The sequence below is a fragment of the Dendropsophus ebraccatus genome, chromosome 1, assembly GCF_027789765.1.
Source record: "Dendropsophus ebraccatus isolate aDenEbr1 chromosome 1, aDenEbr1.pat, whole genome shotgun sequence".
Lineage (NCBI taxonomy): Eukaryota > Metazoa > Chordata > Amphibia > Anura > Hylidae > Dendropsophus > Dendropsophus ebraccatus.
In genome coordinates, this window is record NC_091454.1 from 87,849,444 (window position 1) to 87,866,241 (window position 16,798).

At 44.4% G+C, this 16,798-nt stretch overlaps 1 protein-coding gene across 3 annotated transcripts in view; it reads right to left on the reverse strand.

The window, feature by feature from the left end:
• The window catches only part of HMGA2 (high mobility group AT-hook 2), a 162,526-nt gene extending 146,507 nt beyond the window's left edge, over positions 1-16,019 (reverse strand). For all 3 annotated transcript variants that reach the window (XM_069955833.1, XM_069955834.1, XM_069955836.1), the window contains exons 1-2: positions 15,830-16,019; positions 14,510-14,599 (exon numbers count right to left, since the gene is read on the reverse strand). In XM_069955833.1, coding sequence (XP_069811934.1) covers positions 14,510-14,599; positions 15,830-15,937 — 198 coding nt within the window. In that variant the 5' untranslated portion in view covers positions 15,938-16,019. The remainder of the gene's footprint in view (positions 1-14,509; positions 14,600-15,829) is intronic.
• Between the last annotated feature and the right edge of the window lie 779 nt (positions 16,020-16,798).

A 16,798-nucleotide genomic window follows, 5' to 3' on the forward strand; every position in this document is an offset into this window, starting at 1 on the left:
TCTACACATATTGTGTGTTTTTTTCTCTTTTAACCCCTTGTGAAAATGATAAATTCAAGGCTAAACCAACATTATAGTGTAAAAAATGTAATATTTCATTTTCACGCCACATTGTTCCACATTTGTGCCCGTCACCAGTGGGGTCCATATGCTCACTACACCCCTTGTTACATTCCTTGAGGGGTGTAGTTTCCATAATGGGGTCACTTGTGGGGGGGTTCAACTGTCTTGGCAACACAGAGGCCTTTTGAATGCAACATGGCCCCTTAAAATCCATTCCATCCAAATCCAGCCTTCAAAAACGAAATGGCGCTCCTTCCCTTCGGAGGCTTACCCTGCACCCAAATGGCGCTTTATGTCCACATGTGGGGTATTTCCGTACTCAGGGGAAATTGCTCTACACATTTAGTGTTTTTTTTTATCTTTTAGCCCCTTGTGAAAATGAAAAAATCATGACAAGATTAATGATTTAGAGTAAAAATTTTACAAAAATTACACTAAATGTTGGTCTAGCCTTGATTTTTTCCATTTCCACAAGGGGTTAAAAAAGAAAATTAACACAAAACGTGTAGGGTAGTTTCCCCTGATTACGAAAATACCCCATATGTGGGCATAATGTGCCATATGGGCACAGGGCAAGCCACCAAAGGGATAGAGCGCCATTTAGAGGCTGGAATGGAGGATGGAGGCCATGTCGCAATTACAAAGCTCCTGTGCTGCCAGGTCAGTAGATACCCCCGACAAGTGACCCCATTCTGGAAACTACACCCCATAAGGAATCTAACAAGGGGTGCAGTGAGCATATGGACCCCACTGGTGACAGGCACTTACGTAGAACATGTGCCGAGAAAATAAAAAATACCATTTTTTTCATTTTCACGTCCCAAATGTGGCCGTCACTTGGGGGCCATATCCCCGCTGCCCCCCTTGTTAGATTCCTTATTGGGTGTAGTTTCCAGAATGGGGTCACTTGTGGGGGGTTTCTACTGTCCTGGCCGCACAGAGGCTTTGTAATTGCATCATGGCATCCTCTAATGGGAATGGCGGCCATACCTATTTAGCTGGGAAAAAGGGACAATTCTAATTTATTTGGGGGTATTAGACCAATTATTAGTTTATAAGGTTGGAAATGACAGGTGTCCATCAAATTCAACCTGTGTTGATCCAGAGGAAGGCAAATAACCCTCGTGAGGCAGACGACAGTAGCCTCATCACAGGGGAAAAATTCCTTCCCGACTCCATAATGGCGATCAGAATAATCCCCGGACCAACGTGACCCCTGAAATAGGAATAAGGGACAGAATTTAGATAATGTAGAACCCCAGTGACGTGTGGTGCGCCTTGGAGCGATCCAGTATGCAGAGGCCGGGGGGATCAGGACAGGTGTCACACTGGAAAATGGCGTCCTTCCTGATCCCCCTGTTACGCCACACTCTGCACTTCTTCTGGGGTCTCCTGTTCTCCAGTGTGGGGGACGTCACCTGGAAAATGTTGTCCTGGTGCGATACGGGGTCCTTTTATATCCAGAAGTGCTGGGTCCGCTCCATGGCTGCTAAATACTAGGGCGCTATTACTGTTTCTGATATGTTCGGATCGTGCCGCAAGCTACAGTAGGTCAGGCAGCGAGGGACCGGAAGAGGGGGGTGCTGGTATAAAAGTTATCCCCGTACAGGTGGTAACCTTTATCCAGCAGTGGAAAGATCAGTTCCCGGACGATCTTCCCGCTTGTTCCGAGGATGGGAGGGGAGGGGGCATCTGGGGCTGGATTCGGGTGTTCCTTCCTACATACACTCTAAGGGTACATGCACACTGCGGAATCGCGACAGATAACCCTTCGTGCATTCCGCAGTTGGCACCCGCCGGCGGACTGATGCAGGCGCACGTCTCCGTCCGTGTCATAGACTCCATTCTATGCACGGGCGGATTCCGCTCTCCGTCCAACGTGTTCATTCTTTGGATGGACGACGGAATCCGCCCGTGCATAACATGGAGTCTATGACACGGGTGGAGACATGCGCCTCCATCAGTCCGCCGGCGGGTGCCAGCTGCGGAATGCACAAAGGGTTATCCTTCGCCATTCCGCAGTGTGCATGTACCCTAAATCTGTAAGTGTACCCAGAGGTACTCTCACAGAGTTTGTAGAATTTCACACCATACCGTCATCTCTTATTGGGACGGTACTGGCGGAAAAGACGTGTCTGGGGGGCAGCGTACGCTACGCTACCCCCAGACACGTCACTGGATGATGAGGATGAATGGAGGAAAGAACGATCCCCCCCATTCATCCTCACTGGCTGTTTCGGTGTCGGAGGCAATAATAACGTATCCCTCTGACACCGAAAACACCCTGGGGGCCATCTTTATATGGGGACTAGTATATGGGGTATGTAGTGGTGTAGTGTCAAACTTTATTCAATGTAGTGTGGTGTAATGTAGTGTTTTTTACGTGTTTTTTTTACAGTAAGTATAAAAAAAATCTACGCCAACAAAGGAGTTGCTGATAAATGCCGCACTTATGTGCGGCACTTATAAGCAGACCGTGGCAGTAGAATATAGAAAAAAAACACCCTACGCCAAAAAGGAGGAGTTGTTGATTAGCAGCGCACTTTCGTGCGATGCTAATCAACACTCAGCGGCGATAGGGTGCGGAAAATAGAAAAAAAAAAATTGGGGGAAAAAAAAAACACTTTTTCTATATTCTGAATATCCCTGTAGCTGCTGATAAGTGTATTACACATATCAGCCGCTAGGGGGCAGCAGAGCGCAAAATCCGGAAAATGACGAGGCTGGAGCCGAAAATAGACGAAAGAAGACGACGAGGACCGCCGGAAAGACCCGAAGACCGAACGGAATGACGGAGGACGCCGCGAACCCGGAAGCCGCCGATCAGGAGCCCGGGACAGGTGAGTAATGTACAAATACCTGCTCTGGACCCCTCGGCTACCTAGCTGAGGGGTCCAGGGCAGGTATTTACTATTTTGTGGGACTCTGATCGCCGTGCCACCGGCCCGATCGCCGTGAACGGCCGGCCGGCCGTTCACGGCGATCGGGCCGGTGGCACGGCGATCAACATTACTTTTTACAGTAATGGCGGTCGGTGCCGTCCTCGGACAGCATCGACCGCCATTTTTTTCCGGGTCATCGGGTCACCGATGACCCGGAAAGGTTCCGATCGCCGCTATTGGCTGATCTGAATTGATCAGCCTATAGCGGCGATCGTAAGCACGGGGGGTGTTAACCACCCCCCGTGCCGAGAAGCTATGATGGCCTGCTATGATTTATAGCAGGCCATCTTCCCCGACCGCTGTGTGTGAACACGCAGCGATCGGGGAAACATCAGGCGTAAATTTACGCCCTGATGCGCTAAGTACCAGGGCGCCAGGGCGTAAGTTTACGCCCGATGTCGTTAAGGGGTTAATCATTAGAAATGCCACTGGCAGGATTTTTCCTATTCCTCTGCAGTCAACATTGCACAGGTGCCTTAATGATCCAGCCCACGTGCCGTGTTCTCACAGCTGATGAATAGAAGAATACCTGCCTTGGGCATTCCTAATCATGAAGAGGGCGGGGAGGAGGGATGGAGAGGTTGTGCCAGCCTAATGCACAGACACTCTAGGCCACAGCAGTTTGACACAGAGTTGCAAGTTTAAAAGTTGTCTTTTAGGACAATAACTGCATCACCTGCCGAACTGACCCCAGGACAGATCTTGGATTAAAAGCAGCTATCTGAAGGGACAAGCGGTTTGGGGTGGGCAGATAGTGGGTACAGAGTCACTTTAAACTAAATTAAACTAAAATAATAAAACACCAGAGAAAAATGCCAAAGAGCAAAAAAACTGCTAGGCAAAATTTGTATCTGAGGGAAGCCTAAGCAGGATCGGTCTATTTTAGCAAATACATACAATGCCCATAAAACAACAATGCTGGAACATCTTTTTTATAGCTCTGTGATGTGCTGTTCCTCTGTTATCCTTACTAAAAATCTATGATTGACTAACAAACTGTGTGTTACCAGTTTGGGGACGGGGGGGCCCTACATAGTCTGACAGTGTCAGCTCTAATTGGATGATGTCAGACTGTATAGGGACACACCCTGATTGATAACACCCATTTGGTTATTTAGTCATACATTTCTAATAAGAATAATAGAAGAACAGAACATCGCAAAGCTATAGGAAACGATGTTCCAGAATTGTTATTTAAGGGGCACTGCATGTCTCTGCCTAAGAAGTTGAGACAGGTCTTTAGTTTTACAAAGTGGCATGTATATAAACCACAAAACTTTTAGTGCAATCTCCTTTGGACAGCCAGGACCGAAGTAGAGTTGTTTGCCTATAATACTTAACATTATATTCAGCGAAAACCATACACTGCATATCAGCACAAACACCACCAAGGATGGTGGTGGAGGGGTGATGAATTATGCTAGTTTTGACAGCCCGCTCAGCTAATCACTGCCCAAGGCACTGTCCGGCTTCAGTTGGGTATTTGCTGAACGGGCTGTCCCTGCCGAGACAAATCTGTCTCTAAGTAGCTGTTAGAGCGTGGTTACGTAAGAATAGCATGATTATGTTCTATGCTGCCCCAGCAAAATATAAAGAAAAATTATAATAAAAATAAATCACAGTCTCAATAACTTGTCTGCTGAGGCATAGCATCCCATTCTTTCTAAAGGGAAGCCCTCAGGTCAAACCCATAGGTTTTCTATGTGATTCTGGTCTGGAGAAAATGCAGGTCACTCTATTAGAGATACCCCAGTAGCCATTCCCTAATGAAGCGACCTTAAAGGGGTAGTCCACCCAAAAAATTTTTCCTTCAAATCAACTGGTGCCATAAAGTGCCAGAGATTTGTAATTCACTTCTATTAAAAAAACTTTAAGTCTTCCAGTACTTATCAGCTGCTGTGTGTCCAGCAGGAAGTGGTGTTTTCTTTCCTGTCTGACCCAGTGCTCTCTGTTGCCTCCTCTGTCCATGTCAGGAACTGTCCAAAGCAGGAGCAAATCCCCATAGAAAACCTCTCCTGCTCTTCAGACTGGAAATAATACAACTTCCTGTTGGGCATACAGCAGCTGATAAGTACTGGAAGGCTTGAGATTTTTTAATAGAAGTAAATTACAAATCTCTGGCACTTCATGGTAGCAGTTGATTTGAAAGAAAAATTTTTTGGGTGGACTACCCCTTTAATGAGCTGGAGCATTGTCATTCATGAAATAAAGCCTGTGTTGTTCATGAAAAGGAACAATGACTGTATTAACAAGGTTATTAGTGTAGTATGGGCTTGTCACTGTACCATTCACAAAGTGTAGGACAGTTCTGTGTAGACTAGACACCTACCCACACTTTAACATGTCTACCAAAGATAATAATGGCTAATGCATAGCGCTCTCCTTGACGTCTAACCCCCCCCCCTTCCCAAACGCTTGTACCGTCAGATAGCTGCTTTTAATCCAATATCTGTCCTGGGGTCCGTTTGGCAGGAGATGCAGTCATTGTCCTAAAAAACAACTTTTAAAATTGCAGCCCTGTGTCAAATTGGCGTGCCCTAGAGTGTCTGTATCCTAGGCCTTTACAGCCTCTCCATCCCTCCTGCCCTCCCTCTTCACCATTAGGAATGCCATAGGCAGGATTTCTCCTAATCGTCGGTCTTAACACTACACATGGGCCTAAACAATCCAGCACATGTGCAGTCTTCAGACAAATGATGATAAGAAGAAATCCTGCACAGGGGCATTCCTAATGGTGTTTTTAAACAGAGATTTATCTGACAGATTGTTGAGCCAGGAATGGATATGAAAAGAGGAGAAATCTGTCTTTCCTTTGTGACTTGTTCTCTGTTTAGAATCTGTCTGAAAAATCTTTCTGTGTAAATGCACCATTATGCATGTGCCCAAAGAATTGAAATGCACTTGTTTGAATCAATGGGACAGGCAGAGTCCACAGCACAGATTCCGCTTAAAGATTCCTTGCCGATTCCGTAGTGTGCACATACCCCCAGTCTCCATTAAAATAAATAATAGGGAAACCTGTGTGTGGGGAACTTGGAGGTTTTAATAAATCCCATCCATTTCAATAGTGTGCCACGCATGTAAAGCACCAAGCTGTCAGAATTCAGTTTTTTTACACATATGTTTGACATATAATATATACAGTGGTACCTTGGTTTATGAGTAACTTGGATTAAGAGCGTATTGCAAGAATAGCTCACAGTTTTTCAAAATTGTGACTTGGTTTAAGAGCAATGCTTTGGTTTAAGAGCTCCCTGTAATGGGTCGGAGGGCGATTGGGGGAGGAGCATGGTCTGCATAGCGGGGTCTACAGCCCTTTTTTTCTATTATTAGGAAAGATCCAAGTATATGAAGTACCTGGGGCAGGCAAACTGGCTTAATCAGTACAGCACTGTACTCTGACCCAGGAAGTCTCCCTCACCTTCCAAATCATGGCAGATCCACTTCAGACTGGGGCTTGCATCAGGGGACAGGACTGTGAAGGTAATCTCTTCATAGCTGTAACCTGTATGTGCCCACATACATACATCCTGCTCATTGCTTCATGCCCCCTGTAGTCTCTGCCAACCCTTGTGTTTCCCATCTTCTCCATTCCTGCTATAATGTGCCTGTACTCACACTCAGCTATACATCCTGCTGCTATAATGTGCCTGCACTTACACTCAGAAACTTCTTTATACAGCAGTGTAAATGGCTGAGTGTAAGTGCAGGCACATTATAGCAGCAGGATGTATAGCTGAGTGTGAGTACAGGCACATTATAGCAGTAATGGTGAGGATGGGAAACACAAGGGCTGACAGACTGCACGGAGTATGAAGGAATGAGCAGGACATATGTGGGCACATAAATGCAGCGCTTTCTGTCCAGGGAGAGAGGGGTTACAGCTATGAAGAGATTACCTCCACAGTCCTGTCCTCTGATACAAGCCCCAGCCTAAAGTGGATCTGTTATGATTTGGAAGGAGAGGGAGTCTTCCTGGGTCAGAGTACAGGGCTGTAGACCACCCTATGCAGGCCATGCCCCTCCCCCCCTCCCCCTCCCACCCAGTACAGGGAACTCTTAAACCAAAGCAATGCTCTTAAAACTAGTTACAATTTTATAAAAACTGTGAGCTCTTCTTGCAAAACGCTCTTAATCCAAGTTACTCTTAAATCAAGGTACCACTTTATATATATATATATATATATATATATATATATATATATAAACTGTGTATGTGTGTGTGTGTATATAAATGTGTGTATGTGTGTGTGTGTGTGTGTATATATATATATATATATATATATATATATATATATATATGTACAGTGATGCCTTGGCTTACGAGCATAATTGGTTTCGGGACCATGCTTGTAATCCAAATCCACTCTTAAACCAAAGCAAATTTGCCCATATGAAATTAGACAATTGGTTCCATACCTGAAAAATCGTTTTCTATTCTGAATAACATGTAAAACTAATGAGACAAAAATTTGGAAACACCTGAATATGTGATATTATAAGTTACTGTACAGTATAGCAAACAGCATGTAGAGACTAATGTATAGTAAGTGTATAAACCTGAAAAAACAGCAGTAGTTTGTAGATACAGGATGGAACTGCAGATCCCCATAATGCAGTAGCGTAGTACAGTAGGCTAGAATAGAGAAGCAGGACTGCTGTCCAAGGTCTGTGTGGTCACATGACAGCAATGGGGAAAGGGTGTGTGTTCAGCATGGACCAATCAGGAAGTGAGAATCACAGAGCTGTGCAGGAGGACAGTGACAGAAACTTCTTTATACAGCAGTGTAAATGGCTGTCACTGTCCTCCTGCACAGCTCTGTGATTCTCACTTCCTGATTGGTCCATGCTGAACAAACACCCTTTTCCCATTGCTGTCATGTGACCACACAGACCTTGGACAGCAGTCCTGCTTCTCTATTCTAGCCTACTGTACTACGCTACTGCATTATGGGGATCTGCAGTTCCATCCTGTATCTACAAACTACTGATGTTTTTTCAGGTTTATACACTTACTATACATTAGTCTCTACATGCTGTTTGCTATACTGTACAGTAACTTATAATATCACATATTCAGCTGTTTCAAAATTTTTGTTTCATTAGTTTTACATGTTATTCAGAATAGAAAACGATTTTTCAGGTATGGAACCAATTGTCTAATTTCATATGGGAAAATTTGCTTTGGTTTAAGAGTGGATTTGGATTACAAGCATGGTCCCGAAACCAATTATGCTCCTAAGCCAAGGCATCACTGTACATATACATCTATATCATAAAACTCAAAGTCTGTCTGTCTGTCTGTCCTTCTGTCTGTCTGTCTGTCTGTCCTCTATAGACTTCCAAACGCCTGAACCGTTTGACCCCAAATTTGGCACACAGATACATTGGGTGCCCGGGAAGGTTATTGCGAAGGTCCCGTCCCCGCCAGATGTACAGGAGGGGAGGGGGAGGGGAAAGAGCGGCGCCTCATACAGATGAATGGGAAAATCTCCTCACTGCAAACACAGGTGATATAATTAGCTGCAGCAGACACGGCAGTTGGAGCCTTAGCAACCAATAGGATTACTGCTTTTATTTTCACAGGGAGCAATGGTTGCTAGGGAAGCTGCCTCACAACATCCACAGTAATAACTGGTAGGCCCCTTACTCCATCTATACAGTACATGTATATACAGGGCCCCCTACTCCATCTATACAGTACATGTATATACAGGGCCCCCTACTCCATCTATACAGTACATGTATATGCAGGGCCCCCTACTCCATCTATACAGTACATGTATATACAGGACCCCCTACTCCATCCATACAGTACATGTATATACAGGACCCCCTACTCCAACTTCACATTACATGTATATACAGGCCCCCCTACTCCATCCATACAGTACATGTATATACAGGACCCCTTACTCCATCCATACAGTACATGTATATACAGGGCACAACAGGTATACCAAACTGTGACTGGGTAACACTGCTACACCAGACCTGACCAATACCGCCATACTGTGACTGGATAACACTGCCAGACCAGACCAATACCGCCATACTGTGACTGGATAACACCTCCATACCAGACCTGACCAATACCGCCATACTGTGACTGGATAACACCTCCATACCAGACCTGACCAATACCGCCATACTGTGACTGGATAACACCTCCATACCAGACCTGACCAATACCGCCATACTGTGACTGGATAACACCGCCACACCAGACCTGACCAATACCGCCATACTGTGAATGGATAACACTGCCACACCAGACCTGACCAATACCGCCATACTGTGACTGGATAACACTGCCACACCAGACCTGACCAATACCGCCATACTGTAACTGGATAACACTGTCATACCAGACCTGACCAATACCGCCATACTGTGACTGGATAACACTGTCATATAAGACCTGACCAATACCGCTATACTGTGAATGGATAACACCGCCACACCAGACCTGACCAATACCGCTATACTGTGCTGGATAACACTGTCATACCAGACCTGACCAATACCGCCATACTGTGACTGGATAACACTGCCAGACCTGACCAATACCGCCATACTGTGACTGGATAACACCTCCATACCAGACCTGACCAATACCGCCATACTGTGACTGGATAACACCTCCATACCAGACCTGACCAATACCGCCATACTGTGACTGGGTAACACCGCCACACCAGACCTGACCAATACCGCCATACTGTGACTGGATAACACTGCCACACCAGACCTGACCAATACCGCCATACTGTGACTGCATAACACTGCCACACTAGACCTGACCAATACCGCCATGCTGTGAATGGATAACACCGCCACACCAAACCTGACCAAAACCGCTATACTGTGCTGGATAACACTGTCATACCAGACCTGACCAATACCGCCATACTGTGAAAGGATAACACTGCCATACCAGACCTGACCAATACCGCCATACTGTGCTGGATAACACGGTCATACCAGACCTGACCAATACCGCCATACTGTGACTGGATAACACTGCCATACCAGACCTGACCAATAGCGGCAAACTGTGACTGGGTAACACCGCCACACCAGTCCTTACCAATACCACCATACTGTGACTGGATAACACCATCATATCAGACCTGACCAATACCACCATACCGTGACTGGATAACACCTCCACAACAGACCTGACCATAACCGCCATAGTGTGACTGGATAACACCCCCATACCAGACATGACCAATACCGACACACTGTGACTGAATAACACTGCCATACGGGTAAATACAACCCTGCAGGTATACAGGACACTACAGGTATACAGGACCCCAAAACTATACACTACAAGTGCACGGGACCTCCACAAAGCTATATACTACAGGTATACAGGGCCCCAAACTTTACACTACAGGTATACAGGACCCCAAAACTATATACTACAGGTATACAGGACCTCCTCCAACTATATACTTCAGGTATACAGGACCTCCACCAACTATATACTACAGGTATACAGAACCCCAAACTATACACTACAGGTATACAGGACCCCAAAACTATACACTACAGGTATACAGGAACTCCACCAACTATATACTACAGGTATATAGGACCCCAAACTATACACTACAGGTATACAGGACCTCAAAACCATACACTACAGGTATACAGGACCTACACCAACTCTATAATACAGGTATACAGGACCTTCACCAACTCTATACTACAAGTATACAGGACCCCAAATATACTACAGGTATACAGGAAATCCACCAGCTATATACTACAGGTATATAGGACCCCAAACTATACACTACAGGTATACAGGACCTCAAAACCATACACTACAGGTATACAGGACCTACACCAACTCTATAATACAGGTATACAGGACCTTCACCAACTCTATACTACAAGTATACAGGACCCCAAATATACTACAGGTATACAGGAACTCCACCAGCTATATACTACAGGTATATAGGACCCCAAACTATACACTACAGGTATACAGGACCTCCACCAGCTCTATACTATAGTTATACAGGACCCTCAAACTATTTACTACAGGTATACAGGACCCCCGAACTATATACTACAGGTATACAAGACCTCCACCAATTATACACTACAGGTATCCAGGACCCTCAAACTATAAACTACAGGTATACAAGACCTCCACCAACTATACATTACAGGTATACAGCACCAACTATATACTACAGGTATACAGGACCCCCCAAACTATACAGTACAGGTATAAAGGACCCTCACCAACTGTACACTGCAGGTATACAGGACCTCCCTCAACTATACACTATAGGTATACAGCCCCCTCAACTATGAACTACAGATATGCGAGACCCCTAAAAACTATACATTGTGGGTATACAGAACCCCTCCAACTATGCACTACAGGTATACACTAATTCCACTGATTAACTCAGATGAAACAATACCTTTAGCTTGGCCTCCTGGGCACCTTAGAACAAATCTAATTAACACACTGACACTTTATACCCGGGCAGCGCCGGGTACATTTTCTAGTATATATATATATATATATATATATATATATATATATATATATATATATACACACACACACACATTTATATACACACACACATTCACAGTAATATATATATATATATATATATATATATATATATAAGTGGTACCTTGATTTAAAAGTAACTTGGATTAAGAGCGTTTTGCAAGAAGAGCTCACAGTTTTTATAAAATTGTAACTAGTTTTAAGAGCATTGCTTTGGTTTAAGACTTCCCTGTACTGGGTAAGAGGGGGAGTGGGGGAGGGGCATGGCCTGCATAGGGTGGTCTACAGCCCTGTACTCTGACCCAGGAAGACTCCCTCTCCTTCCAAATCATAACAGATCCACTTTAGGCTGGGGCTTGTATCAGAGGACAGGACTGTGGAGGTAATCTCTTCATAGCTGTAACCCCTCTCTCCCTGGACAGAAAGCGCTGCATTTATGTGCCCACATATGTCCTGCTCATTCCTTTATGGTCCCTGCAGTCTGTCAGCCCTTGTGTTTCCCATCCTCACCATTCCTGCTATAATGCGCCTGCACTCACTCAGCTATACACACTGCTGCTATAATGTTCCTGCACTTACACTTAGCTATACACACTGCTGTATATAAAGTTTCTGTCACTGTCCTCCTGCACAGCTCTGTGATTCTCACTTTCTGATTGGTCCAAGCTGAACATACACCACCTTCCCCATTGCTGCCATGTGACCACACAGACCTCTGACAGCAGCCCTGCTTCTCTATTCTAGCCTGTTGTACTTCGCTACTGCATTATGAGGATCTGCAGCTCCATTCTATATCTACAAACTGCTGCTGTTTCTTTACGTTTATGCCCTTACTATACATTATACTCCTGCTGATTACTATGCTGTACAGTAACCTATTATATGACATATTCAGCTGCTTCTCATTGTTTGTTTCATCTGTTCTACATGTTATTCAGAATAAAAAAATCATTATTTTGGGGCTGTGGAACCAATTGTCTGCATTTCAGTGATTTCTTATGGGAAAATTTGCTTTGGTTTAAGAGTTGATTTGGATTACAAGCATGGCACCAGAACGAATTATGCTCGTAATCCAAGGCACCACTGTATATATAATTTATTTATTTTTATTTTTTTGATTGATTGATTTACACACATTTTTCTATACTTATCTGTTAGATGATGGGCATTAGTATTAACCAAACCAACAACCATAGCTCTAACTTAAACCTTCATTCTATCATAAACGAGCAAGTAAAAAGATATGTCTCAATGCTTCATAGAACTATAAGTAGCAGTCAAGGTGGCACATCATTTTCACACAACAAACTCTAAACACGCAAAATTGTTGAGAAACATCCCAAGGTCAGTTTGCAAAAATCAAACAGAAGTTGTGAAAGATAGAGAGAGAAAAATACAGCAAACAGGTGGGCATTTACAGCTGCTGCTAAATGATCTTCACTTGGGAGAGGGCTGTATAGATTATTATTCATGTACACACACAGTATTTTGCACAGTATTTCTGTCAGTCTCTTTTTTAACCAAAACCAGGAGTGTGTTAAAAACAGAGAAACTGTCCAAATCTTTCAATTGTAATTTTGTCCTATCAGTTCCACTCCTGGTTCAGGGTGAAAAAAAACCCAGACAGAAATGCAATGTGTGAACATAGTCTAAAGGGTATTTTAAGACTCCACCTTGTGTATACAATAGTAAACTACAATGAGATTGCACAGGCAGCACACCAGTCTAAACAGTATTTTGTCACTGGTTTAATAGGACTTTTTGATGAAAAGTTAGTTAAAGTGTGGCTAGACGCTAAAAACAAGCAAAATGTACCATGGTTTAAGATACCTAGAACATTAATATATCATGTAATTTAACACACTCTTAGCGATTCTGCATGACACATATCTCTAGCTATAAAGTACATGAAGGACCTTAGATGCCCTTTCCAAACTAAGAAACTGGAAAAGCATGCTGCATGGCTATCTGGAGAGTCACTGTCTATACATTAAGAAAACACTTAAACAATAGTCCTGACACGTTTTCTTGCCTACAACTGGAAGATATATTATTCAGCCGATAAACCCTACATGGTAAACCTTGGGAAAAGACTTTCTGCTTGTTAACACTGTGATTCATCCACATTCAAGTATTTAAGGTCTAAATCTCCAATGTCACAAAAGATCAAATGCAGACAGACATCCATTTCAAGCTACATTAACTTTAACAAATAAAAGAGACGAGTTACAAAAATTCCAAAGTAAAGCTATGTCCACATGTAGCATTTTGGTTAGTGTTTTAGCCAAAACTAGTAGTGGAACCAAAACACAAAAGGGTGCTAATCATGTCACATTAATTTTTCCTGTATCTAGTCCACTATTGACCTTGGCTACAAAACTAATCAAAATAATAGGTAAACAGAATTACACTGATAATCAAGTTTTGGACATAACAGTAAAACAATAGCACAGCAATATTCTATAACAACCTCATGGAATCATTCTAACCATCTGTCCAGTCAAACTAACATTAAATATAGTATCAGTAGTACAAGAATACAGAAGGGATCAAACATATAAAAGAACACAGCTCGGACTTCCCAACATGACAAGACTGAGTTTTAGTTGGACACCTGAATGTTTTAGTTTTGCTATTTAGGCAACAGTTGGGCATACAACCATAATGGGTGATCAGCTAATGGAAATCACATATTTACCGTGTGTTACTACATATGAGCAAGTTTCTAAAACAATCACACCACTGTACACAAAGAAAATCTTGGGTCATTACATTGATAAGTCTGCATTTCATTAAAGGCTTGTTTGGGTTTTCCATTTTATAGAAGTGATTCTTGGATTGCCATGTGAAAAACACTAAACTACCTTGACATATTCACAGAGAATATACAATCTAAATACTATAAGCACATGTTCCCAGCACCTTCTGTGCAAGCATGTGCTGCTAAGCTCACCTTTTGTGCTGATTTTGAAGGACCTTTGTTTTTACTCCCCTTAGGTCTTCCTCTTGGTCTTTTAGGAGAGGGTTCTCCAGCTGCTGGCTCCTAAATACAGAAATAAACTTGATATAGTGGAAGGAATTTAACATGGGAAATTATAGCACACTCTCCAAGGGCAACTAAACTTTTTTTCTGCCATGATATACTGGACTATTAAAACCTTACAGGGAAACATATGTAACTAATGTACAAAACCTATGATTTGCCAAAAAAGAAAACATCTACACACTGAGATAGGTAATAAAACTTTTAAGTTGTGCACTTAAGGGCTGTGATGTTTCCTAACCAATGTCATCCAGCTTATTACAGTAAAGAGGTTCACATATAAACAAAGAATGGGAGCTAACCTAGATCTGCACTATAGTTGTAGGCACACTTTCCAAATCCATGAACTCATGTGTGGTCTCACCTAAACAGAAACCCTGACCAACCAACAGAGACAAAATAACTCTGAGACTGTAACAAAGCTTTCTGTACATCCTCCATAATAAGTGTTCTAAGGGTTATAAATAAAGCCCTTGTTTGTGTCACATCAGTAGCCTTCACTTGTGATACAATGTCTCATGTGCCCAGTCTCATCATCTACATGGATACAAGGTTATTTCCAAGTTCCTTCTGGGGACTTTGTGAACTTTTCTAGAGGTGAAAGTCCATTCCAACCTAAAGATCCAGCAGTGACAAAAAGGGCAGTGTGCACACGAGCAGAAACCTGTTCCCCTGCTAGTAAAACCACATACTACCAATTGTGAAACATGCGCTAGTCTCTAAAAATACCCCATGAATGAAAGCATGCAGCGTACCCACAGGCAACAAATAGCTGCACAGCTACTCCACAAGCCCCACTCACATTTCCATTCACAATTCTTCCACAGATTCCAAGCAATAACTAAACTCTTGAAGATTCTTTTATTGCATTGAACATGTGCGAACAGTCCAGCATTGTATGTTGTGTGGTGCCCCCATAGTATTGAGCAGGTCCCCCCCACCCATGCCAGAGTGAGGAGCTGGCACTGGAAGACCCCCTGTTTGCACCAACTCCCACAGCGCGAGGATCCCGGTGCAGTTGTATGAATGAGAGGGCAGCTCAGAGCCCGCACTGCATGAGGCATTGTGTGAGGTACAGCGTGCACATTGCGGGGTGCAGTGTGAGGTACAGCGTGCACATTGCGGGGTGCAGTGTGAGGTACAGCGTGAGCCCTGTGAGGTGCAGTGTGAAGCAATGTGCTCCCTGTGAGGTAAAGTGGGCGCCGTATGAGGGAAGGCTGCGGTACTGACTTTTTGCGGTTTCCGAGGTCTGCCCCGCGCCCTCTTCGGTGACTCTGATGAGGGGGATGCAGGATGCTCCACAGATGTGGACTGGCGGGCACTTTCTTTTGAACTCATGCTGGTGTCTGCCGTGCACCGACGATGTTCTGCTGCACCTTAATTCCACGCGAGGAGCCGCCGTTGCCGCTGCTGCCGCCGCCACCGCACCGGACGTCCTGCTGCTGCTGCTGCCACCAAAGTGAGAGAAGAAAAGAGGAGGAGAGCGCAGCGATGTGTCTCCTGTAATGTCCTGACCACAGGGGGCTTCCCCTATAACACGCTGCTGGCAGCCCGGGGGATGACTGGAAGAAGATGTGTGTGATGTGACGGGGACAATGGAGGTCACAGGGCAGCGGAGGTAACAACTAGTAAGCGGTGGTGACACAACACTGCTGCATGCGTCTGGCCGCATATAAGTATTGCTGTGCGGCTACACGTGTGTGTGATTTGGGGGGTAAGGGAGGGCTTGTGTTTGTGTGAGTAGGGCATGTGATACAAGGCCGGCCCACGGATTATAGTGGGACGGGTAAAAAAAAACACCTTTACCCGTGGGTGGAAAAAATAGGAGGAGGCAAAGCGCATAGAATGAGGCAGCGAGCGGAGGCTGGAGGCCGGCCAGATATAACACAAGTCCAGCAGCGCTGCTGGGGAGGGAAACACGGGGGCTACCTCATGTGGTCGCAGGACGGCAAGCTGCACACACAGTGGCCCCGCTCCAAGCCAGGGAATCCCTCCTGAGGAGGAAGGAACATGGGGCTCCTGCTCTATGTCTATACCAGTATATACACACCTCTGGGGAGAAAACCGCCTAGACCTGTGTATACGTGCAAGTACACCCATCACAGTGAATGGCACGGAGGCTCACCACAATGGCACCTGTCAGGATACTGGGTATATTAGGGAGCCAGTGGATGAGATGGAAGCAGGAGAATACCTTAG